General features: G+C 41.8%; 1 protein-coding gene across 5 annotated transcripts in view; it reads right to left on the reverse strand.

Moving 5' to 3' along the window:
* The window catches only part of NADK2 (NAD kinase 2, mitochondrial), a 32,375-nt gene extending 7,225 nt beyond the window's left edge, over nt 1-25,150 (reverse strand). The window contains exons 1-10 of one of the 5 annotated variants that reach the window (XM_048930464.1): nt 24,707-25,148; nt 12,429-12,517; nt 11,979-12,067; nt 10,721-10,802; nt 9,320-9,403; nt 5,378-5,514; nt 4,414-4,492; nt 2,211-2,354; nt 588-643; nt 448-501 (exon numbers count right to left, since the gene is read on the reverse strand). In XM_048930464.1, coding sequence (XP_048786421.1) covers nt 448-501; nt 588-643; nt 2,211-2,354; nt 4,414-4,492; nt 5,378-5,514; nt 9,320-9,403; nt 10,721-10,802; nt 11,979-12,067; nt 12,429-12,517; nt 24,707-25,003 — 1,111 coding nt within the window. In that variant the 5' untranslated portion in view covers nt 25,004-25,148. Of the gene's footprint in view, nt 1-447; nt 502-587; nt 644-2,210; nt 2,355-4,413; nt 4,493-5,377; nt 5,515-9,319; nt 9,404-10,720; nt 10,803-11,978; nt 12,068-12,428; nt 12,518-23,718; nt 24,605-24,706 lie in introns of those variants that run through there. The other 4 variants (XM_048930465.1, XM_048930469.1, XM_048930466.1 and 1 more) reach the window with 4 other exon arrangements.
* Between the last annotated feature and the right edge of the window lie 1,417 nt (nt 25,151-26,567).

Consider the following 26,567-nt stretch of genomic DNA (forward strand, 5'->3'; position numbering starts at 1 on the left):
CTTCAACTGAATAAGTATTTAATCTTTCAAATCTTAGGACAACTGAAATTCTCATGAAGATCTACACATTCTAAAGTCTAAATTACTGCTTTCATTTCAAGTCAGAGGTTTTTCCATCAAATTCATGTAAATAATATTTCTGAAAAAGATTAAAGAGGAAAAACTTCTTTACCTTGATGGTAATAGAGCACAGGATCAAGCACAGGTTGTGCAGTCTCCTTCTCTGGAACAACACAGCTGCATGCTTTCCTATGCAATCTGCTCTGCAGAACCTGCATTAGCATGGGAGTTGAACTATGCGATCTGCAGACCTCCCTTCTAACAGCTACAATTCTCTGATTCAGTAACATTGCAAGAGCACTAAAACAGCTGAAGTGGTGCTGAGAATATAAAAATAAACTCGTCAACATTTATGATATCTTAATAAATCTTGCCTTTTTCACTAACCTTTTTGTACTAGTTCTGTGTTCAGTGGCATATTCAAACTTCCATGCTTTTTAGCTGTTGGAACAAGATTAAGAAGAGCACCTATTAGAGAAGAGTATCTTTGTGTGAACTGAGCCAGTGATGCCAGGCTGTTCACTCACCGATATTAAGAATCTCTTCAACAGCTTGATTTGCTACCTTGTTAATATTATAGGACCTAAACAGAAAAGTAGAAGTCTTGTTTGGTAAGCAATAAAATTAAAGGGAACAAGCAAAAACCCCAAGTACCTTGCATACAGATTAAAAGTAGGTTTCAGACAATGGAAAAATTAAGAATGCTGTTAAGCATAGGCGGACAGCAGTTTTCCTCCTGGGACCAGATTCAAAAACTGACTGCTGCCTCTGTGCACACGTACTATGAACATGTCAGTTGCCTAGTTCTCAGTGGAGCTTACAATTCTCAGTCCAGGTCTTTTGTTATGGCTGTAAAACACCTTAAAATGCAACAGACATCCACATAACACACTACAGAAATGCCATGGGTGTTTTTCCAACAGTATTCCTCTTACACTTACTACCAATCTACAAACCTGAACAAATGCTGAGAAGAAATTGAGATGCATGGTTGTTCTCTCTCCTAACTAGTTAACATGGCAGCTAAAGAAGTACTTGGACATTTAAATTTAAACGCCTTGCATATTGAGGAGCTCTGAAATCTCAACAAGACCCCTAAACCAGACACCGGTTACAGCAAAGAAAACAGGAATCCTGGAATCCTCTGCTGAGATTGCTCAATAGAAAACAGGCAAATGAAATGCATAAGAGCAGCTTTTGAACTATATGTTCCCAAAGTACCAAACACTAGGAAAGTTCTCCTAGCAATCTGCCAGTTTCATTCTTGGCAGCCTCCAGGACAAAGTTATGCTGACTGAATACAAGATTCTGAGTTACAGTGAATATTTAAGCCCAGTAACCATGGCTACAGCATGAATATTCATTTTTCCAATTTCATTAAAAGCTTCAGTTTTAGTCCACCTTAGCTTGCCAGAAAAATCCAGCTTGTACAACCTTAAACGATAAGGATAGCCCATTTCCAAATCTTGCCCACTGTACAGAAAGTTAAATTGATCAGATTTGCATGTAACACTACAGATTGTTTAAACTGCTGCTAAGGAAATCCACTCCTTTGATTAGTACAGCTCTCCTTGGATATAAGCTTCTTCATCTAAGAAGAATATTTTGGCAAAAAAAAAAAAAAAAAAAAAAAAAAGGTGCCTTTTCAGTTAAGTTTGAAAGAGACTTGGAAATCCAATAATGAAAAAACAGATGTGCCAGACAACACTTAAGTACAAGTCTTCCCATTGCTATTAAAGCTTCAGTCTTCATAAATGTTTTCCTGAGCTTCTTAATCTAAGCAGTTTAATTTTAACCAACGAGACTACTCCAGAGAAACACACTGGACAGAGCAGGATCTCTCCCTCAACATTCCCAACCTCCCCTCTCTAGGGGCATACAAACTTCCGAGCAAAATTTCAGGTAAGCTTTTGTCACAATTCCTCAGCTCCTCATCCTTTCAATTCTTCTCACCATATCCATAAGGAAGAAATTCTCCTCTCAAACACCCAAAACAGCTTCATGCTATGTCTAACAGTGAGACTATTTAGACATAACTGATACACATTGATTATTCATAGCTCAACAGTCATAATATGGACAATATGCTTCAAAGTCAGTCTACTTTATCTGAAACAATATTTTGTGTCAAAGCAGCAGCATGTACTTACCATGCTTTTGATCCTGTTCCTGTGCACACATTGAGCCCTGAACTCTTCTGCTTTTCCCAAGGACCATCATCAACTGATATCTCATAATAGGAGGCCCTATGAAGCGAGAATTTAAAACTGGGTTTGCAGGACTTAAAGTTCTCCCTGAATAAGACAGAACACACAGCCTTATCAGGCACATAAAAATTTATAGGGGATATTTTCAAATCTGGATGACAATTTCACAGGCTTTGTTGAGTACTTCAATTTGGTAGTCACTTTTCACTCAGTTTTATAGCAGGTGTTATAATGGACAAAAGCAATTTGCAGCATGAAGTTATAGACAGTTTTCCTTGCAACCACTTTTAATATTCAATTCCATGTGAAGAACTCTGGATCATTTGGCAGTGACTTTGCATATGAGCAGGGTTTGCTGTACTCAGAAATGAAACTGCAAATACATTACCTTTCTTTTATAATTGTTGAATTACTGCATAAATTCTTATGCTGTGACTGGGTCTCAAAATTACAACAGGGAACACTAAGAGTAAATAATAGCATGGCTTCAAGCTGAATTCATGATCACTTCAGTAATTAAAAACCCACTGTGATTCTTCACAGACAGCTTGCTCTTTTTTTTTTTTTTAAACTGCATTCAGCAGGTTTTTGAGTTTCTCCTCAAGACAAATTCTTCCTAAAACTCAGGTGTTCAAGTCGTGGGGCACAATCATCACTGGTATTATGATGTATCAGAGGATTCATGTAGCACGGTATTACTGATGTATCAGAGGATTCCTCATCTTAGGCCTATCACAACCAATCTCTCTCCATAAGCTTCAGAACTTCCAGTCATATTTAAGAACAGCTGTTGATGCCTAAAAGAAATAGTACGATACAGCCCTCAGATACATAGATAACCCCTTGGAAACACATCCCATTCACTGTGTTCACATGACTGAACTTCTTAATAAAAGAAGTTTACTGAGCTTCTAGTGATTGATGTTTTGATTTGGACAAACTAAAAATACAAAGCTTGTAATACTTTCTTGTTTTCTCAACTGACATTTTGAAGATGCACTAGTACTTTGTCTTCTTATGCAGCATTTCAGCCTTAAAAATAAAAATTTATTTGAGCCTTAAAAATTAGACCCATCTGTGTGACATCATTACTGAAAGTCTTCAAGTCCTATTAACACAAGATTTATTACTAGAGATTTGTTCCTACAGGTATTGTGTTCTTCACTGCCTCTCAAAAATACTGAACTAAGGAATATAGTGTATTTATGACATTCAGATGTAGAGGGCTATTGTAAAGTGTTGGAAAGCAGCTTTGTGTTCCTCTTTGTACATTAAGTAAACATTTTAGAATCTTGATAAAATTATATTTGATTAGTAGACAGCAATATATGTATCTGTTTGAGACTAATTCCTTCTGCCAGTCTGAGGCTGCAGTCCAGATGGAAGATAAAGCACTCATGGAACATTTATACTGTTTCCAGCAGCAATCACAGTGTCCCAGGCACTGTACAAACACAAGAAGATGTTACACACTAAAGTTTAAAAAAAAAATACAGAATAAAATACAAGTAAAAGTTTGGTGAAGCACTGACTGAGGATCATGTTTTAACTCCTTCCTCAAAGCCCCATTCATATTCCCCATATCCTTCTTGTTATTGTTTGGCTAACAGAAATGCATTTATCTTCAGATAGGACAGTCAAGAAGGCACATTGCATAATGCAGTACCATTATGTGATACAAACTGTCTTCTTAGAACAAGGACATTTTCCTGCAATAACAAGGCTTCAGCCAAATGCAGGCCTTCTAAATACAGAGGCAGGGAAAGATGTTATTATTAGTATTTCAGTTTGGTCACGCTAGGCTAATGAAGAGTAGACAATTCAAAGTCATCTTCTGAAATCTTCAGTTCACGGTAAAGACAGTAAAGAAAGTATATGATTAGATAATAGCTAGCCAAGAAAGTAAGACAAGAACAGAGGAGAGAATGGCCAAACTGGAGAATAGAAAAACAGATGCTTACAGCACTGCACTTTGCACTTAATTTCTGAATACACACTTCATAACCAGCAGCAATCCAACCTACTGGATTCTAGATTGATAAACTAGAGCAGAAATTTGACAGCAAAGACATCATAAGTGATTGCCCACTACAGAGTTATGAAAAGAAATGAAGCCATTGCAACAACAAAAAAAAATTACACATACCTGGATGAAAGAGATTCCCCAATGAAGACTTCATTGAGTGCTCTTACTGGTAAAAGATGTGGACCAGAAACATCAGATCCTGCAGATATTGAAAAGAATCATGTTAAATCATGGCTCCAAAGCCTAGATTTTCAAAAATAATCCATGATTCATTGGAAGACACACTTTACTGCCCATGTTTGCATTTAGATGTTGGTTCTCAATGTCCAATTTTCATTTCAAGGACTTTTTCACCAGTTTAGTCTGTACCTAGTTATTGTCCTTTAGTGGAAAGTACAAGTAGTTGAACCAAGGTCAGAAAATCAATGCCACACGTTTTCAGACACTGCTTTGCCTGAGAACCAATGGGCAACCAGACTGATTATCTCCTCTTCTAGTCGCTGACAGTGACTTAATAAATATTTTAGATTAAGTTCTAAGAATTAGAAGTTACATCAAAGGTAGTTTAAAGGAATTAATGAGTATTTCATAATGAACAGGATTTCTCAGTGAAGAAATACAGGACTGGAAAAATGAGGCTCTTGAATTCTCAGTCCAGCATAAAGAAAACAATGGAAAGTGTTTGATGACCTAGGAATTACCCAAGAAGACATTGTCACTTGTCTTTTTTCATTTGCTTGCAGACAGACTGACAGCTTGTTTTTCAATTGTGAGGTAATCTACCTCAAATTTAGTAGAAGTGAATGCAGAGACACTTTCAGTGTGGACCTGCTGAATTCATGGTAAACTGTTCCTATGGTAACCCCAAGTAATCCTAAGAGACACCACTTAACAAACATAGAAGACGATCATACTCCCATCTAAAAAACCCAGAGCCTGAACCTTGAGCTAACAAGTATCACCACTTCCCACTTTTCAAACACAGTGACCACACTTCAAATATTTCAGTTCTTACAAATCTATGCCTCCTATTCAAAATTATCATAGCAAAGTGATTACATTCTCGTCACAGACTTTAACCTACTTTGATCCTGGAATCTTTCATTTATATGAGCTCTGCTGTGTTGTTCTTGACTCAGCTGCTGTTCATGTAAATCTACAGGGACAGGGTTAATACCAGTTCCTTCCAGGTACAGTCGGATTCTTTGTCGCCACTGCCACCTTAGGGATGGGAAAAGTTTTTTATCAGTATCCAAAATACTCATTACAGAATTAGCTAAGATCAGAGAGTCTTGAAGATACAAGGGTTGTACCCGTTCATTCACAAAGCAGAGCATCTTACAATTAAAGGCTAAATACAAGGTCACATTACAAGTTTTATAGCTTCCGTATCACTTCTCTACTTATGAAGTTAATCATATCAAAATGCTAATACTTTACCCTCACCAAATTGCCAGCTAATGTTTTTTCTATGTGTAAAATAAGATGACACTGACCAAAATATGTCTTCAAAAGTTACATTATGCAGAATCACGCAGAATCACAGGTGTCAGAAAGGACCTTGAGATCATTAAGTCCAACCCCCTGCTAAAGCAAATACCCTACAATAGATCACAGAGGTAGGCATCCAGACAGGTCTTAAGTATCTCCCATACAAGAAGACTCCACAGCCTCTCTGGGCAGCCTGCTCCAGTGTTCCATCACCCTTCCCATAAAGAAGTTCTTCCACAAGTTTGTATGGAACTTCCTATGTACAAGTTTCAGGCCTTTGCTCCTTGTTCTATTGCTACACACCACTGAGAAGACTCTGACCTGATGCATTTGTCTCCCATCTCCCTTTAGATACTTACAAACATTTATCAGATCCCCTCTGACTTCTTTTCCCCAGGGTGAACAGACCCAGGTTACTCAGTCTTTCCTCATATGGGAAATGCTCCAACACCTCAAACATTTTTTGTGGCCCTCTGCTGGACTCCTGCTAGAAGATCCCTGTCTTTTTCGACTGGGGAGCCTAGAACTGGACACAGTATTCTGGCCATGCTCATTTTAATCCACCCCAGGATCCCACCAGGCTTTATGGCCCTAAGGGCACACTACTGGCTCATGGCCAACCTGTTGTCCACCAGGACCCCCAGGTCCTTCTCTGTAGGGCTCCTCTCTTAATTAGTACTGATGCATGTGGTTATTCCTCCCCAGGTGCAAGACCTTACACACTTGCTTTCATTAAACCTCATCAGGTTTCTTCCAGCCAATCCAAACAGAAAGACTACTTTCAATTAAGAAAGAAAAAAAATTATAGAACTGGACTATTACATCCCTATTCTGAGATCCTGTTACACTGTTTACCGTCACAAAACAAAGATAGTCTGATATAGCTTGTTCTTTATAAATCAACTGGATTGGTTGTTACATGGAACAAGGTAAATGCTAATAGATTTCTTCAAGTAAAGTGACTTCCACATAGTTCAAGGATAAGGATTAAAAAAAAAAATCCTCTTTCCAGTCTCCAACATATATACATCACCATCCTAATAGAACTCTGAGCCATCAGAAGTTCTTTCAGACAAGTTGATCTAGGTATCCACCTAGCACAAAATTTCCTTCCAAATGAGTGTAGCGATGCCATTCAGAGGGACCTCAACAGGCTTGAAAGGTGGGCCTGGGTGACCCTGATGAGGTTCTACACAGCAAAGCGCAAGGTTTTGCACTTGGGCCGGAGGAATGCCAGGCATCCATACAGACTGGAAGGAGCAGTTCTGGAGAGCAGCCCTGCAGAGAAGGACCTGGGGGTCCTGATGGATGAAAAACTGAACATGAGCCAGCAGTGTGCTCTTGCAGCTCAGAAAGCAAATGGTATCCTGGGCTCCATCAGAAGAGGGGTGGCCAGCAGGGACAGGGAAGTGATTGTCCCACTCTACTCTGCTCTTGTGAGGCCCCATCTGGAATGCTGCGTCCAGGTCTAGGGCCCCCAGTACAAGAAAGAGAGAGAGAGGGTCCAGAGGAGAGCCACAAAGATGATCCGCGGACTGGAGCACCTCCCCTATGAAGACAGGCTGAGGGAGCTGGGCTTGTTCAGCCTGGAGAAAAGAAGGCTGCAGGGTGACCTCTTTGCAGCTTTTCAGTACCTAAAGGGAGCATGCAAACAGGAGGGGAATCTGCTCTTTGAAAGGGTAGATAACAGCAGGACAAGCGGAAATGGTTTTAAGTTGAGGGAGGGAAGATTGAGGCTGGATGTCAGGGGAAGTTCTTTACAGAGAGAGTGGTGAGGTGCTGGAACAGGCTGCCCAGAGAGGTTGTGGATGCCCCATCCCTGAAGGTGTTCAAGGCCAGGTTGGATGGGGCCCGGGGCAGCCTGGTCGAGTATTAAATGTGGAGGTTGGTGGCCCTGCCTGTGGCAGGGGGGTTGGAGATTCGTGATTCATGATCCTTGAGGTCCCTTCCAACCCTGGCCATTCTGTGATCCTGTGATTCCTTATGCTTAAATAAATCAGAGAACAACCACTCAAGTCCTTGCTTAGGAATATCAGTTTTCAAGCTTAATCTGAAGCAATAATCAGAAAGATATTTTGTGTTTTGCCCTGGAGAGGCTTTAGTCCTGTTAGAGCAACAACAGGAGCAAAACAATGAAAATTTCAAGATGGCATCCAATAAAATGTTACAAGTGGCTAGAGTAGCAAGGGACTTTAACAGCTTTAACAAAACTACTTAGCAAGGTGGAAAGTTAAAAGCTTCTGCTTTCTAAGCCTGAGGACATTTGATTTGAAAAGTATCTTTTCATTTAGTAACAACTACTGAAACTCCTTTAGTTAGGTATAATCAAACCTGATGGCTATATTCACCTCATTCTAGAATTTTTCATGGCACAAATGCAAGAATGCTTCAAGCTACAAATTAAGTATTCTAAAAGTACAACAAAAAACAACTGCAATATATTATAATGTGAATGACTTGCTTCTGTTTGATTGCTTGCCATCACAGAATTATTTCTGGAATGTTAACACACCACATGTCACAGTGTGGCCTGGTTCAGTCTAGTTCAGTGATAAGGGGGACCCACAGACCCACACCCTGGAAAAGGAAGCAGAGGGAGGGAAGGAAAAAAAAAAGGTAGGGAGATGGACCTAACAGGGAAAACAGTGGCAACAAGCTAAGAGGAAAAAAAAACTTTGTTTTCTAAATATAACAGTGGAATGTGAGATAATAAAATACAGTAGGATTGGAATTGAAACTAATAAATCAAATAAAGAGTTTCCAAAACTGAAGCCCTTACTCTAATGCTGTAGGCAAGACGGCTAGGGAGCAAAGAGGGCAGTCCGGCAATTGACAGGGCACTGAGTGATGCTTTGATGTGGAATACCAATCAAAAATCATAAAACCAGGACACCACAGAACCATGTCTTTTATTTTAAACAGGAGACTGTGAAAAACTGTACCCTAGTTTGTCCTTTAAAATTCAAATTGCTTCCTCCTTAGTTCAAGTGAGTTTAATTATTTTGAGAATATATAGTATTGAAAGCATCGAGCAACCTTTATGATAAAGAAAAGCTTTCCCTAAGACTACTCGAGTAACAAAATTTAAGTCACTGTACCTTAATCAGCAAAACCATCTACATCAAACTGACCACTTCCTAACCATGTAGGCTTCATCAGCTTCTATTAGCATCACCAGGCACTGTACTATGTAAAATTGTACACTGTACACTGTAGAATGCTCCTAAGTGTTGAAATATATTAAGCAAACACATCCGTCATTTGCTAAGTCAGAAAAGAAAATCAATTGGTGAAGGTCATACCAAATGCCTTTTTTTCCAGGAACCAGCAGCCAACTTTATCCTTTACAGTCCAGCACCACTCCGAACTACACGTTTTTCAATACAGTAAACATTTACACAGAATTAATAATTTGAACCATTACAATTTTACTAAGCATCACTTCTTCCTTACAGATCACACATTATTAAGCATTATCCAAACAATGTATTGTAAAACACACAAACAAAACAAAACAAAAATCAGCAAATCATACCTGAACTCACCACGATAAAGCTTCTGTAGTGCTTCAGGAAATGAGTGTGTATACCTCACAGGCAAGCACAGGTGACCTTCCGATCTGGAAGCAAAAGAGAATAAAGGCACTGGAAAATGACAGTATACCAATATCTGATGCCTTAAAAAAAAAAAAAAAGCTTTTCGTTACACAAAGCAAAGCTAGACTTTTTACTTTTACAAGCCCATAATATTAAAAGTACATCAGCAACCACACCCATCTTCCACCTCCTGCAGCATTCACAAGAGGTGAGGATCTTATTTCCATATTTCTCCTAACAATGGGCTGCTCAGCTAGCAATCCTGCAATAAGGTATACATTCCAAGAGTTCTTGTCACTGCAGTTCTAGGCAAGGAATTTAAAGTTAAAAACTTTGCCAGTTAGGAACAATATTTAACACAAGTTGGGGATACAAGACAGGCAGGTGACAGGCCTAAGATCAAATGAATGGCACATCCAAGCCAGAAAGCTAAACACTGTTGCATGAGTGATACTTGATAACTTGAAGCAAGTTATTTGAACCCTGTTACTTAGACTTGATACTGTAGAAAATATGTTAACAGATTTGAAAAATGTTTAAGAGAAACAAGGTATGGAGATTATTACAATATTTTATCACTGCTTTCTTATCTATCTACTATTATTATATATTTAATATTATATTATTATAATATTAATTTTAATATTATTATTATATTAATATAATTAACATAATTAATTTAATATTATTATATTAATATAATTAATATTATTACTATTTAATTGGTTATACCAGAAGCAAAAATCTAAATCTTAGTGAATTCTGAGTTTTTATCTGCCACCCATTTGAAGGTTATTCCCACTGAGCAGTACCAATACACTGGATCCACCTGTCCAAAGCAATCTTACTGCTAGGTGGAGTTTATAGAGGACAACTAAATGCCAGTAAGTGGTTGAGAAGGCAACATCTTCCAAGGATGCTTCCCTTTAAGTAAGTGTTCAGGTACCACATTGAGTTGCTTTTGTTATCTAAGTCTCCTTTCCGTTCAGTACTCTATACCACAACCTCCAGCACCAAGCTTGTTGTCAGTAACACAAGTCACCAAACTCCAAGCACTTCTACATTTGTATGAAAGCACTGAATACAGTAATGCTCATCCAATACACTGTAGTCCTCTCAGATGAGAGGGGACAACCCTTTCTGGAAACTTTTATAATAAAACTTTTTATAATATATAATAAAAAAATTATAATAATAATAAAGTTAACTTGATACCTACAATCAAGTACAATAGACACACATGTTGCTAAATGCCATGGGCATGCCACATGCATCATGAAAATAGATGCACATTATGCCTGATATTAAATGGAGCACTGCTTCCCCAAATGTGTTTTTACCTTTCAGGATCAGTATTTACTCCAATAACTGGTTTAAATTTATCAAAGACCTTACTGGCTGCTAACAGCATTGTACCATCACCTACAGAAAAACAAGAAGATGTTAGTTTCACTTTTCCTTCTAATCCAAATAGTCTCACATGTTTTGTAGCACATATCACCCTTAACCATCTATCTGTATTTACAGCCAATCAGCTAAGGGGTACACACAGACACACACACACACACACACACACCAAAAAAAGGACCAGAAAACTACTAATATTTTATAGCAAAACACCACCAACAAAATTCAAGATAACAAATGTGACTGGAAGAAGTTAGAAAAGAGATTTATGGAGGTTTCTATATACTTATTACCTACTAAGATGAATCATTTAGAAAATAATGCTAAACAAAATCTCAGAAGCCAGAAAACAATATCAGATTTTACAGTGATTCCTATCAAAACAACAGCTCTAGTTTCATATCAGAAGGCATAATTTAAACATCTTATTTGGCTCCACATATCCATGTTCGGAAAAAAGTCTCGCATTAAATTGAGAAGGTAAATTGAGAATAAGCCTACTGAGGTGTTTGTGGTATAAACACATCCCATAAAACCTATTTTGAATACTAAGGGCAAAATGGACAGGAAGAAGACGAATGCAAGGCAGTGTTCAGGTACTGCCACAAATGCTTGAACATTACGTCAGAGCTCAGCAACACACAGTAGATTTTGCAGCAATTTATAAAAGCAAAACTGAATGACCAGCTGCAAACCAATGTTAAAAGGAATCAATCAGGATAGCTGCTCTGTTGGTTCATTTAGAAAGCTCTAAGCAGTGGCAGAAGCGGCTCAGAAATTGCATACCTCTATCTATCCAAATAGATACGTCTGTCAGTCACTGGAATTAAATGTGAAAGAAAGAAAGAAAGTTTGGGAAGGGAAGGAAATGGCAGTTTGTTAGTCTCCGCCTCACATTTCTCAAAAATAGAGTGAGGTAAAGGGCTACACATAATCACAGAAAAGTATTTTATCCTCTTCAGTAGATAGCAATAGAAAAGTCAACAATTTACACCATTTTACAAAAGACAACACTAAACATATCCAAAGTGGCCACGCGTTGCCTTTTATTTCCTACTGCTACATCTTTAGATACTGGAGAATTTGTTTTCAAGGTATGAATATCTCCAGATGCTTCATACTTTGCAAATTTTATTTGAAAAATGCATCTATGAAAACATAATGAAATACTTCATTTTCATAAAATCATACCTCCTGCAGATATAACAGCATCTGCCCATCGAACTGTCTCTTCATTATATTCTCGACGTTTAACAAGACGGACTTCTATCTTCTCACTCCTGAAAAGTGCAGAAAAAAGCCAGAATGTGTGCTATATCTTTTACTGTCACATCCTTCTGGAAAACTAGCATGTAGCTATGGACTAATTAAACTGTTATTTGGCTTAGAAGCATTTTATGCCCACACAAATGCTTTCTATCTTTTCCATCTGTTTTCAAGATAATCATTTCATGTGCTAGTTAACCAAACAGAACTAGTTCACATGTTTCAGGAATGACCGTCCATCCATATCATCCTGTTCTCAATATTCTTTTACTAAGACTTGTCATACAAAGCTTTCTTAACTGTTCTTTTCTGTTTATTTCGCACACCTATGTACAGTTGCAAGTTCTGAAATTCTCAGCATCCATGTATTCTTACCGTAAACTGTCCACAACATGCTCCACATTTTTTGTATGAATGCGATGCCGCTCTAATAGACCAGCGTAATTAGATCCCTTCAAGGCAAGCTGTAAGATAGAAAATGGAACAGTTAATCAAGAGCACTTACTGTAGCGACTAATGTAAACAGAAGCTACACAAAACTTACTTTATCTCATTATAAATATACATGTTTTTGTAAGTGTCCCTTTGGTTACATCTCTGTATAAATCCCAGCCAGCTTGTGCTCACCAATTAAAGTAATTACACTGCCACAGTAATCAACCTCCAGGGCTGCACACAGTCATGCAAACAAACATGGTACACTGACCTCTATGCCACTGCAGACACTTCTCTAAATTCATGCACTTAAGATTCTGGGTAAATCTACATAAAACAGTTTTAGTAATATCCTCCTCCAGCATGTGATGAAAGCACTGAAATAGTTAGCTACTTACCTAAACTTCATGCTAACCATAAGAGGACAACAGAAAAAGCAACACAAATGCTTAATTAAAACAGGTATCTCCAAAAGACTTATAGCATTAACCTTCAAACCGCATTTGAGTCAAAATGGAAGACTGCCAAATGGTAACAAAGGTAGCACTTCCCCTGCATCAAAAACAAAGCAAAACTTAAGGTAAAGCCACCTACTGCCTTCAATATTGGCCCTTGGTTCACTGACCAAATTTTTCAAAACTGTATCAGTAACAAGACAAACTGCAGTCAGGAATTGCATTCTATCACCATTCTTCTTGGAAGCAAAATAATTAAAATAATCTCAGGACACTCTTCAGACTGTGCGAACATTAGAAGTTCATATAGGTAAGACCTGAATGAGCAGGCCAGTAAGACCACTGCCTCATTATCCGATACTTTTTTTTTTTAATGAGCTTCCATTCAAATAATTCAGTCACTGCCTCTCTATATATATTCTCCACCTCATTATTTAGTCTGTTCATTTGCTGCTGGTATGCCAAACACACGTCTGTATGCAGATTAAGCTGAATTTGGAAGTAGAAAAGGAAAAAAAGATGCTATTAAGTGAAAGGAGTTAGTATATACCTTGCTAATGAAAAAGATCCTGCTTGGAGCAGTAGGCTAGACTAGATCACCAGACTAGATCACCTCTTAACATCACCTCTTACGCTTCCATCTAACCTGAAGTATTCTAAGATGATATACTGTCACCATTTCCCCTTCTCACTCCGCAGAGCAGAAAAAAAATCCTCCTTGAGTTTGTGTAGAGAAATTTGTCTGTGCCAGAAGCTTTGAAAAGGCATTTCCAGCTATTCATTTCTGTGCTTTTATACAAGGCTGCACTGCCTTCCAAGAACAAGCAGTGCCAGACAGCTGAATCGAATCCCATTTTCATATAGATTCCCACACCACAGAACTTGACAGCAAAGGAGAAAGGACAGGCAAAACATGACAATCACAGCTAACTGCAGTTCAACATCCAACAAATACAATCTTTATTTGTCTGATAAAAATTGTCATGAAGAAATCCAACCATAAGCCACACACAAAGTGCTGAAAAAATTATACAAAAGAATGGAATTGGCTGTTCTGGAATTGCATCTTCATTCTGCTTAGTGGGTTTAGAATCAGTGATTGAAACCTAGTAGAAATGAAATCCTCAGCTGGTTTTACAGCTGGGATGAGGAAGCCTTCTCCAATAGCAAGGGCTCCTAGGCTTTGCCTGGATGGCATCAACAGCACTACAGACAGCCAATGTGGGCAGCTGCCAGCTGTGCTTGGTCATAAGCAAAGAAACCTGAAAACACCTTCACTGATCTTCCAGGTCATTGTGCTTGTTAGCACAACTTTGCTGGGGTGCAGGGTGTTAAGTCCCATGAATTGCCTTGGATCTCCTCCCCAGCTACAATGCTTACACATTCCAATTGACTCTCTGCACAAGAACTCATGGTGCCGCTCTGAGGAGCAAAGAGGTCCAGATGTGGGCAGGGGGAAAATCACAATGCTGCAGACAGATACAGCACTAATCACTGCTGGGCTAGTTCTCAAACTTATAGAATCCATGTGGAGTGGAAAGGAAAAAGAAAAATGTATGTATTTACTACCCACATACCCCTTAGCACCAGAGGTCTGATTTGCTAAAATTTGGATTTTCAATCATACTTTCTGGAGCACTAACTGACCTTGTTTTACAACCAAAAAGAAATTGAAAGCAAATAAATGCTACACTCAAAAAATCTACAGGGTTGCAAGGTCAGGGCTCCCATTCACGTCTCCTTTGGAAACGTACACTGTGAATAAAGCACAGTCACCAAATGAGTGCCTGACTAGCAGACACTTATTGCAGCATATGTTTTTCAGACTGCTAATTTCACAGATTATTTACTTCTACACATGAAATACAAACTCCATCTTGCAATTTTATTTATCTTATTCATGTGCCAGATTTGCCAGCAAATGATCTTTCAGCTTAGTCCAAGAAAGCTTCTGCCTCAGAACAATGAGCAAGAAATGAATCTCTGCATGATTATTGATGTTAGGTAGCTACTCTACCTAAAATTTTCTTTCTAGACACATGGTGCCTTGCATTGGATTTGAGATGAGTATACAACTGATCACACTTCAATATGTTAGCTGTTGGTGAGCAGCGCTTACACAGTGCCAGAGAGGTTTCAGCTTCTCCCCTGCTGGTGAGGGGCTGGGTGTGCACAAGGAGCTGGAAGGGTCAGAACCAAGATAGCTGACCTGAACCAAGAGGTCACGGCATCACACTGAACAATAAATGTTTGGATAAAGAAGAAGGAAGGTCAGGTATTGGAGAGATGGTCTTTGTCTTCCTGACACACCACTACATGTGCTTAGCCCTGCTGTCCTGGCACCTGATTACTGATGAGGAACAGCCAATAAATTATTCCTCACTGTGCTTTGCTTCTGCGTACAAGGCTTCTGCTTTGCATGGTGAACTGTCTTCATCTTAACCAGGAATTCAAGCACTTTTACCTCCCTCATCCTGTTTTACATCCTGAACAAGTGGCCCTGTGCTGAGCTGTCTGATAGTGTAACACCACAACACAACCTCCTGCTTGATCATTTTTAAAGAAAGGCTGATTTTTCATAGAGCACCTTTAACAGCCATTTAGACAGGAGACAGTTGCTGGAGGCTGCCTTCCTTCTCCAGCCTTCAGCCTGACTCCATGGGGCCTGAGCTGCACAGCCACTGTCCCAGGGCCTCACAGGCCCCATGCGACAGCACTGCACTGACAGGCCAAGTGCCACACAGCTGGCAGCACCAGGATTCCTGCTGCTGTCCACACGTATTTTAGAATCCTGCTTCTGTGTACGTGAGTTACTATCCTTGCAATACGGAAAGGGGAAAAGAAAAGCTAAAGTTTTACTGATGTTTCCTAACCTAACCATGAGGATTGTAGAAAAGTAAACGTGAATGTTGTCCAGTGCAAAGCCATGAACTGATCATCTTCTACGTTTTATCCTAAAACCTTAAGATTAACAGTAGCTTTTCAGATGCACATAATGTACCTATTTATACTCTAAGGCTTATTCAGAATTTGCAACACTGACAAAGTCTTAAGTTACTACTGCAGCAGGATGGAGGCAATGCCTTAGCGACCTCTGCTCATTTTAAGACCCTTTAGGAGTCAAACTAGGAACAATCAGTAACCGATGTCATTGACCGATGTCATTTACCTGGACCTGAGCAAGGCCTTTGACATGGTCCCCCACCACATCCTCATCTCCAAATTGGAGGGAAGTGGATTTGATGGGTGGACGACCCGATGGATAAGCAATTGGTTGAAAGGCCGCAGACAGAGGGTGGTGGTCAATGGCTCTATGTCCAGGTGGAGGCCGGTAACAAGTGGTGTCCCCCAAGGGTCTGTCTTGGGACCGGTGCTCTTTAACATCTTTATTAATGACATCGATGAGGGAATTGAGTGCACCCTCAGCAAGTTTGCTGACGACACCAAGCTGAGTGGTGCGGTTGATACGGTGGAAGGAAGGGATGCCATTCAGAGGGACCTCGACAGGCTGGAGGGCTGGGCTCGGGTGAACCTAATGAGGTTCAACATGGCAAAGTGCAGGGTTTTGCATTTGGGCCGGAAGAACCCCAGGCACCTGTACAGGCTGGGAGGAGTGGTCCTTGAGAGCAGCTCGGCAGAGAAGGACCTGGGGGTCCTGATGGACGAGAGACTGAATATGAGCCAGCAGTGTGCTCTGGCAGCTCGAAAGGCAAATGGGATCCTGGGCTCCATCAGGAGAGGGGTGGCCAGCAGGGACAGGGAGGTGATTGTCCCTCTCTACTCGGCTCTTGTGAGGCCCCACCTGGAGTACTGTGTCCAGGTGTGGAGCCCTCAGTACAAGAAAGACATTGAGATTTTGGAAAGGGTCCAGAGGAGGGCGACTAAGATGATCAGGGGGCTGGAGCACCTCCCCTATGAGGACAGGCTGAGGGAGTTGGGCTTGTTCAGCCTGGAGAAGAGAAGGCTGCGGGGTGACCTCATTGCAGCCTATCAATACCTGAAGGGAACCTACACCCAGGAGGGGAGTAAACTCTTCAAAAGGGCTGACAACAGCAGGACTAGGGGAAATGGATCCAAGTTGAAGGAGGGAAGATTTAGGTTGGATGTTAGGGGGAAGTTCTTTACTAGGAGAGTGGTTAGGCCCTGGAACGGGCTGCCCAGGGAGGTTGTGGATGCCCCGTCCTTGGACGTGTTTAAGGCCAGGTTGGACGGGGTCCTGGGCAACCTGATCTACATGTGTATGTTTGGTGGCCCTGCCAGGCAGGGGGGTTGGAACTACATGATCCTTGAGGTCCCTTCCAACCCGGGTGATTCTGTGATTCTGTGATTCTGTAATCACACAGACTTCCACAACAAACCTCCCCCCTCACACACAAGAAGCAAAAGAACAGATTACTAGTTTCCTACCTATCCAACTTCTGTAGAAAGAATCACCAAACAGATTGAGAATGCAGCAGCTGAACACATAAGCTTTAATTTTAGCTTTAAGATAAAGGTGTTATAATCACTATAGATAAAGTCTAACAACTATTTCTAAGCAAAGCACAGCTTTATTAAAAGCCTTGTATTCTCAAAAATTTTCTCTAGATTAATATAATCTCCCAAGACAGATAGCACTCTTGCTTTAAAAAGAAACAATTGATTTTGATGACACTATGGAAAATTGTCCCTTCTTTTTCCAGACCTAGAAACAGCTTTGAATGTAGCATGCACTTCAGGCAGTACATACTTCTTAGTTCCCTTGACCATTAAGGAACACTGACCCAAAATCTGCTTAGAGACCAAAGTCTGAGTCTAAAATTGCACATAAATCATCTTCCTATGCTCTCATGTTAAATACTAGACAAATTGATGTGTTGTGTTAAAAACAAATTCATTTTCCTCAGCAGTAAGGAAGACATGGAGCTTATCCATTTCTCCTCACCTGTATGTAAAAGTCTGACAACATACTTAAGCTTTCCTATTTTCTACTATAGGAAGTTCTACTATATTTATAGATAAAGAGGGAATGAACGACAGCTCAGTTTCCAGACTTTAGAGAACAATGGGCAAAAGACAAGAAGACAAAGACTGAGCACTTATTTGTGGTAGAACCCACCTAGTAGAAATGTCCATTCCTTAGACTTTGGGATCATGCCACAAAAAAAAGGGTCTGCTCAAGACACAGCTCTAAATCTCTGGGGCTTCTTCAACCTTGGCTGGAACCAACAGGGGCTTCAGCTCTCTGCTTTCATACAGTAGGTGTCTGGGTCTGAGGATGACAACAGCCATCACGGTGTCAGATCATGCCCACCTTCAGCTTCTGTTAGATGAAGACCAATTACCCAGACAACAAACAGTGACCACTCACAAGTTTCAGCTGCTGTATTTATTTTACCAATGATCCTGCCTTCATGGGATTCACCAGGCCTCAGCCTTTTCAAATTTCTTAAAGCTGAAGCATGTCCTCCTACTTGCTTCTGCACTACAAATGCCAAATTTATCCAATCTGACCCTCTATGCTTTTGTTAGAGAAAAAGAAGAAGATTGTGTAGTCATCAAATTTAGAAAAAAAATGAGTCCAATTTACATCTTCATTGAAGAAGACCAGGCTCACTGAATGGATGTTTTGTTTGATTAGGCTATGGCTGAAGCTTTTGATAGCAATATGACAGGCTTCAGCAGAGTCATGCCTGCAATATGAGAGCATGAACCCATCCGGGGTCACTCAGACCAAGCAGACTGACCTATCAAGAGTCCTGAAGCCCTCTCTGAAGCAAAGCCACCAGTTTGACTGAGATACTGAGGTCCTGGATGAATTTACAACACACTGACTTAATTTAAAAGTGCAATTCACCAACTCAATGTCTTGCTTACAGAATGACTTTAGTAATGACCATTTCCCTTAGCTGAAGTAGCAAAGAAACACACAGTTGTCCAAAATGAAGCCCTGCTGAGAATCCACAAGACCCAGGCTCAAGGTTTAAGTTCCCTACAAAGCTTTAAACATGAACTGAGTTTTCCATTTCAAAGTACCACTGAGTTGCAGGCTGCAGGCATTAAGCCCAGTTCCTTCTTTCTTGTCCAAGTCTGGGACATGTGTAACTACACAAACTGTTCCAGTGTCTGGCCTTTATGCATGCTGTGTTTCTATTAGTTCTGTATGTAATTTCCCATGCTGTACCTTAGTGGGCTGCAGTAGCAAGGAAGCATTTTGTTTACACCTCCCAAACCTTTTCTCCCAGCAGTATAGACCCCTCACTTTTGTAAGTGCAGCCTTCCAAATGCTGCCTTTGTATCTGCCATAGAGTGACAATGATGAAGCATTTTGCATTCCATTACTTCTCTGGCAGATGACAGACTATTTCTTCACCTGGTAAATAAACCAGGCAAAATCACTTTCCCAAAGCTTTAAAGAAATGCTGCTCTGAGGGTGAGAATTTTATCTGCAGGTGAACAAAAATAGAAATACCACAAACTGCTTACTAGTTCTTCATTTACCACATTAAAGCACTGTTACTTTAACCACAACTGAGGAATCCATATAGTGGGTTTGCAACCTAATCCAGAACAAGTTGTTGTGTTAACTATAAACAAATCAGGAATTTCTTTCTGCAGTTGCAGGCTTCCAGAAATCCAGCACAATGCAAGCAATCCAAGTAGACACTAACATAACAATGACATAAATCACAACTACTTAAAGGCTCCCCCCCCCCCCAAAAAAAAGCCTTTCTCAGCTGTATTAAGCATTAAATTACAAGCCAGTTGACATTTAATTTAAACACACCAAAACACCATACATTCATGTTTATTTGCTATATACAATCTAAGTATACATGAATGAGGTGCTGGAAAAACAAACACACACTACGGAAGAAGAAACAACGTTCCAGTCATTTGTTTCAGTCATTTCCAGACTCTTCACAAGACCAAATGACAACCTTGAAGGCATTTTATTCTGTAATGTAGCAACTGAACTTACTGAACACTGAGACACAAATGCCAAGTCTGGAAAGTAAAGGTAAGTAAAAAAAACACTGTGACTGTGATTTGAACCACAGTTACACACACCACAATGCTTGCAGCAGAGCAGCTCAAACTTTTTGTGAGAAAAGTGTCCTAGTTTATATAACCTTGGTGTACTGTAATCCATCTCTTGACTCCATGATGCTTCAAATTCAGTACACAGTATTCTTTTTTTTTTCTTTTCAAGGCGAGGCAGTAAACTACGGTTCTGCCAGTTTTCAAGCCCTCTTTATGCACTCCCTAGAAGTCAATCTGCTGGAATAGTTCACATTACAGAACATGCAACCAGAGATGGCTAGTCTGAATTCATCTGAATAAAGAAAAGCCTCACAGCACCACCTCAATGTTGTTAATTAAGTCCTCATCCTACCTTCATATACCACACATCTGGATCCACACAATATACGGGCTGATATGCACTCTAACACTCTGTTTTTTAGAATGTCTCAAGTTCTAAAAAGAAAACGTGGGGGGGCTTTGTGTTTTTCAAAAAGACTGAGATTTCATTTCAAAATCATTATTTTGTTAAACTTTTCAGTTTGCACATTAGTTTTCCCTTTGTGCTCCCTGCCTTGTATCTACAAAAACCCTAGTGTTAAAAATATCTGAGTGGCATTTTCTGAATAGAATTCTAGTGGATCAAGGGCATTTTGAATGAAAAGCAGGATTTCAAACAGAAGTCTAAAGAACAAAAAGCCTGTCTAGTTGCTAAGAATACCTTGTGGGTAGTGGTATGACACCCAGAAACCAGAATGTCTGGTAGTTAGGAAAATAAATTTAGAGGTAAGGTCACAAAAAAAAAAAAAAAAAAAAAAAAAAAAAAAAAATCTTTTTGCTATCTGATGTAAAAGAAGCAATGAGGTTTTTCTGTAATATAAGAAAAAAAAATCCTTATCCAGTGAGAGCTAATAGTGCATTTTCCTTAAGAGATGACCGTCTAAGCAGCACTGAAACTTTAATGCATAGATTAGTAACAGCTGGTGCTGCAAGCATCTAAACTGTAGGGATGCACCCAATTCCTCTCCACTTCTATGATTTTCCTTTTGGTGCACAAGAACTCACAAGCTCCAGCTGAGGCTTTTGTACTGCTGGGGGAAACTTCCTTCTGGACCAGCCCTGCTTAGCATTATTTTGGTGCCCTATATTAACACTGAGCTCAAACTGTGCCTCATTCAGAGGCAGCAATACCCAGAATACTCCTTCTCTACCCCTCTGCCAATTTTCAAGATATCTAAATAAACACCTTTTTGAGATGACCATCTCAGCCAACTTGCTGCAGTGTTCCAAAATTTCAATTCTTTCCTTTCTCTCCCCACTCCAAAGACAGGGACCTAAAACAGTCACAGTAGAGCATCAACTGTGGTCCGCATTAAATCACCTTCCTCCAATCAAGAAAAACACAACTGTAACTTTTTACTGGACGACATTTTCAAAAGTAGTTAAACTGAATCTGATGTGTGTTTGGACAGCTAATTTTGTTTATCTTCCCTAGATACCTTCCAGCAGTGACAGACAAGTCAGCAGTTATGTGTCAACCGCTTTGTAAAACTGAAAAAAATAAATAAATAGGGCTGAGGAAGTTATCTAGTACTGGAACTGAGAGTTCTCAAGTTTATGTAAGGAAGACAGCAATGCTTGCCTGCCCAAAAGTTTTTTGGGAAGAAAATAAAGGTTCCAAAGTGGCACTGAAATTCTAGCAGCAATAGCAGCCTTCACTATTAGCTGACTGGATCAGTCGTTATAGTAACCATCAACCTTTAGACACCAAGCAGAGGAAATTCAGAGCGCTGTAATTCTTGCTTCTTTCCTATCTTTTCTGTCGCTCTACTTCCCTTCCCTGTCTCCCTGATTATGAACCATTGTTTCTTAATCTCACGCTGGGTATACAGATATTAAAAGAACCTCATCTCCCTCCTATAAATTGGAGCAAGACATAAGCAAACTATGTGTAGGGGCTTCCAAAAAGATCAGGACTTTTACTGAACTTCCAGCCAATAAGTGCAAGTGTTAGAAATACAAAAGTCTCTTAAGATCTCATGAGAGCAAACAGAACATCTCCTGTGTGATATGACGCACAAATCTTGCTAATGTAGAAAGTGCTGGATTACTTAAGGGCATTTTTCTTCCAAGGTATCAGAAGATATTTTTTATTTTATTCTTCATCATCTTTTACATGTATTTGACTTCCTTTCTAAGCTTTTAAAGACTCTGAAATCCTCTCCTGCATAGTGGCATTCACAGCACTTAACTATGCTTTCCAGAACCATTCAGAAATAGGATGTGAACGACAAGTCAGACGTGAACAGGCACAGTTCTCAACAGACTCATTTTTCAGTGCGCAGAGCATCTGCCACGGGATATAGGAACACAACCTCTTGCATGACGTACATGCAGAGACGCAGTGAAAGATTTAATCTTTCAGAGATCTCCTAAATACTTTCAGTGTTTACTCTCTATGCATGTCTCCCCCATCTGTTCTATTTTTCTGCTGGCTGGACTATTTCTTCACCTCTCTCTGTTTGCAGTAAGAAAGAATTAAGGAATTCTGAACTTGCCACTTTGACTCTGCAACCTTTAACACTGCCTGTGCAGTACAACTCACTTGGTGCACCCACAAAATGGGCCACAGCTCCCAGGTGCTTGCATTTCCCATTAGAAGTGTTGGCAAACCAGCTTCTATACCAAGGTAGCATGCTATTCAGTGTATGTTATAATTCATATAGCATATCATGTATATGATGCAAACTGATGTACATTTTTTCACGTATATTAAAATACATCAACGATTTAGAGCCTCCTTGAATACAGAACAATTTAATTGTTTGTGTAATCTATTTAATTTGAAGCTCAAAGGCATGCACAAGTGTCTCTTCTGCATTAGGTGATTCACTGTTTTTTCTGTCTTCATGCAAAAACACACCAAGTGCAACACCTAAATTTGGGCCTGCTTTCTTGCTGCAGCAATCAAGCACAACTGCTTAGGCCTATAACAAGTGCTTCCTACATACATTCATGCTTTTTGCCGTCATCTCATCGCCCACAGGCTTTCAGGCCAGCCCAGATGCCCACTCTGCTCCCTGTCTCAACTCTCCATGTGACTGAGCTTCTGCACTACTCACATCTGCATTAGGGCATGGCCTTCATGATGAACCAAACCCCAACCCTGCATACCCCCAGTGGGACACCCTGTCCACGTGTCTGGCTTCTGCTTCTCAGAGACCAGCAGCCCAGCGACCAGCTCCTGCAGCCTACACCAGAAGGAGATGCAGGAAGCAGCATGACTAATTCAGAACAAAAAGCACTGAGTTCCAAGACTATCCAAAGCAGGAAAAACATTTTGCAGATTCACAGGAGAGCTGCTAAGACTCTCCTGAATCCTCATCTAATGCATTTGCTGAGCCTACTGCTAGTCCAGAAATCAAGGAAAAGAATACGAGACCTGATTCCCAGCAGACAGCAAATAGAGGCATTTTTGCAAAAAGCCTAAATAAATACTGATGGACACGTATTTGGGCAAGTTAGACTTTGGCTACATAGAGATAATGAGTTCTGTTGCTGCAATTCCTCACGTGGAGGTATTCTAAGGGGGAAGCCAGACGTAAAAAGGCACTGTTCACAGTCTGGAGAATTAGTATTCCTGAGATTTTCTCCAAAAGTACACTGAAGATTTTTGTGCAACTACTGCAATAAAGCACTGTGCATCTGGGGTTACTTTTCTTTAAGAGATCTTCAGCTGACACAGGCTATTGATCCCCAGGTCTTGGTCTTACCTGCACAAAAGCAGTTAGGGAAAGGTGAAACAAGCAGTTTTGTTCCTCCTGGGTTCAGCTGCACGCTGAGGAACTAAGCTGATTCTCTATACTTCTCAGCAATAAAAGTTCCCTTGAGAGAAGCTTAACTGCACGCCAACAGAGGAGCAGTCTTGATGTGAGCTGGGTGAGATGCCGCTTCTCTGCAGCTCTGGTGGAACAGGGAGACACTCAGCAGCACTGACCTGCATGCAGTGACAGTATAAATGCGGGCAGGTGGTTCCTTGTGGCACCACGTGAAGTTCGATCATATAAAGAGATTTACGCAACACGCAGTATGCACAGACCAGAATTCCACAGGAGGTGGACAGCTGCCTGAATACCCAGAAAAATGGTTAAAAAGGAAAACGTTGAAAAATGGCAAGAGCTCTCTTTCTTCAGATACTGTACTTCTGAAGGCAACACAAACGCATCACCTGTCCCTCCTACAAAAATGAAACCCATCTGCAAGTTTCAGCCCAGCCAAGACTGCAAGTCCAAAGCAACGGTCTGGAGCGATGATGGACACAGCAGGAAGGTGCTGCCCTTGGCGTGCCTTCCCCACCAACCACCTGCCTTTGCACCGATCCCATAAAGAACGAAGAAAAAGGCATCTCCAAAAGCAGCAGCAGCAGGACAGACAGGTGCACACGGGAGATCCGACTGTTTGGCTGGAGTTCTTAGGTAACGAAAGACAAATCGAGGAAGCAAAGCAGAGCTAAAAGAGTGGGAGGGAACGCGACCAAGTCCTCTCCAGGTGTCGGAGGGATTTTCGCAACGCAGCGCTTCCCTCCGCCTGCACCTCCTCACATGCAGCCTTCTCGCTGCGCGCCGCAAGGGAAAACAAGAGCGGGGTTCTCTGATCTCGAACAGCCCGGCACAAACCCGGGCACCCCCGGCCCCCGATAACAGCCCCGGCCCGAGGCCGCGCCGCTCTCCCAGCCCGACGGCGGCTCCCGGCCCCGCTCACCAGCTGCTTCAGGTCCTCCTCGCACAGCCCCGCGTAGCGGTACCGCTGCTGCTCGAACTCGTAGCGCGTCGTCTTCACCACCACCGCCACGCGCTCCGGCCGGAATCCGCCACCCGCCGCCCCCGGACCCCCGCAGCTTCGTCGCCGCGGCCACCATGGCCCGGTCCCGGACGCGCTCGGCCCGGGGGAGGCGAAGAGACGCCGACGGGCTCCCCCGAGCAGCGGCAGCCCTATCGGGGCGGAGGTGACTCCTGCCGCCCGGCCGGCGAGGCAAAGGTAGCGCCGCGGGACGGACATGGTCCGACCTCGCCCCGCTTCTTCTCAACACCGGAGGCGCGAGGACACAGTGCTGCCCGGCGGCTCCCACCCCGGCTCTAAGGCGGCCCCCGCGCCCGTGCAGAGAGCGGCACACATGGCGCGTCCGCCCCGCCACGCCCCCCGTCCGCCGCGCGCGCGCAGCCACAACCTCCGCCAATCAGGAAACGCGGGGCGGGGCGGGGCGCTGCTCCTGGGCTGGGTCCCGCGCACGGCGCGCGTGCGCTCTTGCTGATCAAAGGAGGGGTGGGGGCGAGCGTGGGGCGAATGGTTTCCCGTCCGAGCCTTGGGGCGCGGGCTGCGCATGCGCTGGGCGGACGGCTGCGTCTCCCGCGTCCCTGTCTTTGGTGGGCGGGACGCAGCTCCGGGCACGTAGGCTGCGGTGCGGGATGTGCGCGGGAGCGCGGGGTGAGCCGGTCCGCGTGGCTGCCGATCCGCGTGGCTGCCCCTGCTGCACCCCGCGCTGCCTTCTACGCAGCCCCTTTTTTTGTGCTCACAGAACAAAATTAAGTAAAATAAAGTAAAATAAAGCTGTTAGCGTCCTCTTTTAGGTCGTGCGCGCTCGGTGCTTAGCCAGGATTTGGGCGTCCCGGGGCTGACCTTGGCGAGTGAGGCTGACTTCGTGGCTCCTGACAGTCAGGAGGGGAGGACTTGGAAAGTTGGAAAAACCAGTATAAGCCCTTTGTTGAGGAGTGCTTAACACGGCGTCCTGTGAGGATCGGGTGAGAAACGACTTGTTGGAGAAGCCGCGCCTTTTATTCGTGACGCAGGTGTGCGTGCTTTGCGAGCCCAGCAGGAACGTCATCGATGCGCAGCTGCTTTCTCATATTGAGACCCACCTGGAAGTGCTGGCGTTTGGGTTTGCTTTTTTCCTTCTTCTTTTTTTCCCTACCATTATGAATATTTGTCCTATCAAGAATTCTGTTTCGCAATCGCAGTACATCTACACCAAATGCTTTGCTTACGCGCTTACCCAACTTCTTGTCCTGTGCCTGTGCTTGCCCTAGGGAAGCAGCAGCAGCTGTTTACCTGTGAATGCAGCACTCTTCTAAGGGACTTTTAACTGGGAGCCTTAGGAAATGAGATGGCTGAAGGCATTCGGCTGCTCCCCGCTATCCTGCAGCAGTACAAAATCTGGTCTGTACTGACGGGCAGAAGCATTTTCTGTCTACTGATTAGCTTAGCCTTGAAAGACACTACCACAAACCAGCTTATCAGGAGAGTAATTAAACATAACTAATCCCCAGAAAATGCCTCATTCTGTATAACCATTAATTTTTGGATCATACAAAGTGGTAGAACATGTGGCAATATGAGATTTTGAAATGTTGTAGCTCAGTCCTGCAAGATACCTATCTTATAGCTCATTTAACTACTCTTCCAGGATTCTGTGCTTCTCACAGTACCTATTTATATCGAACTGCTTTGATCATTGTGTACAAATCAGCTTCAGTCGCTATGTCAGGCTTGAATGCAGAGCACTATTTTACTCTGTGGCCGTACCGCTATCATGATAAGGTCTTTTGGATTGAGGCCTACAGCAAAT

This window comes from Lagopus muta, chromosome Z, assembly GCF_023343835.1.
Source record: "Lagopus muta isolate bLagMut1 chromosome Z, bLagMut1 primary, whole genome shotgun sequence".
Classification (NCBI taxonomy): Eukaryota; Metazoa; Chordata; class Aves; order Galliformes; family Phasianidae; genus Lagopus; species Lagopus muta.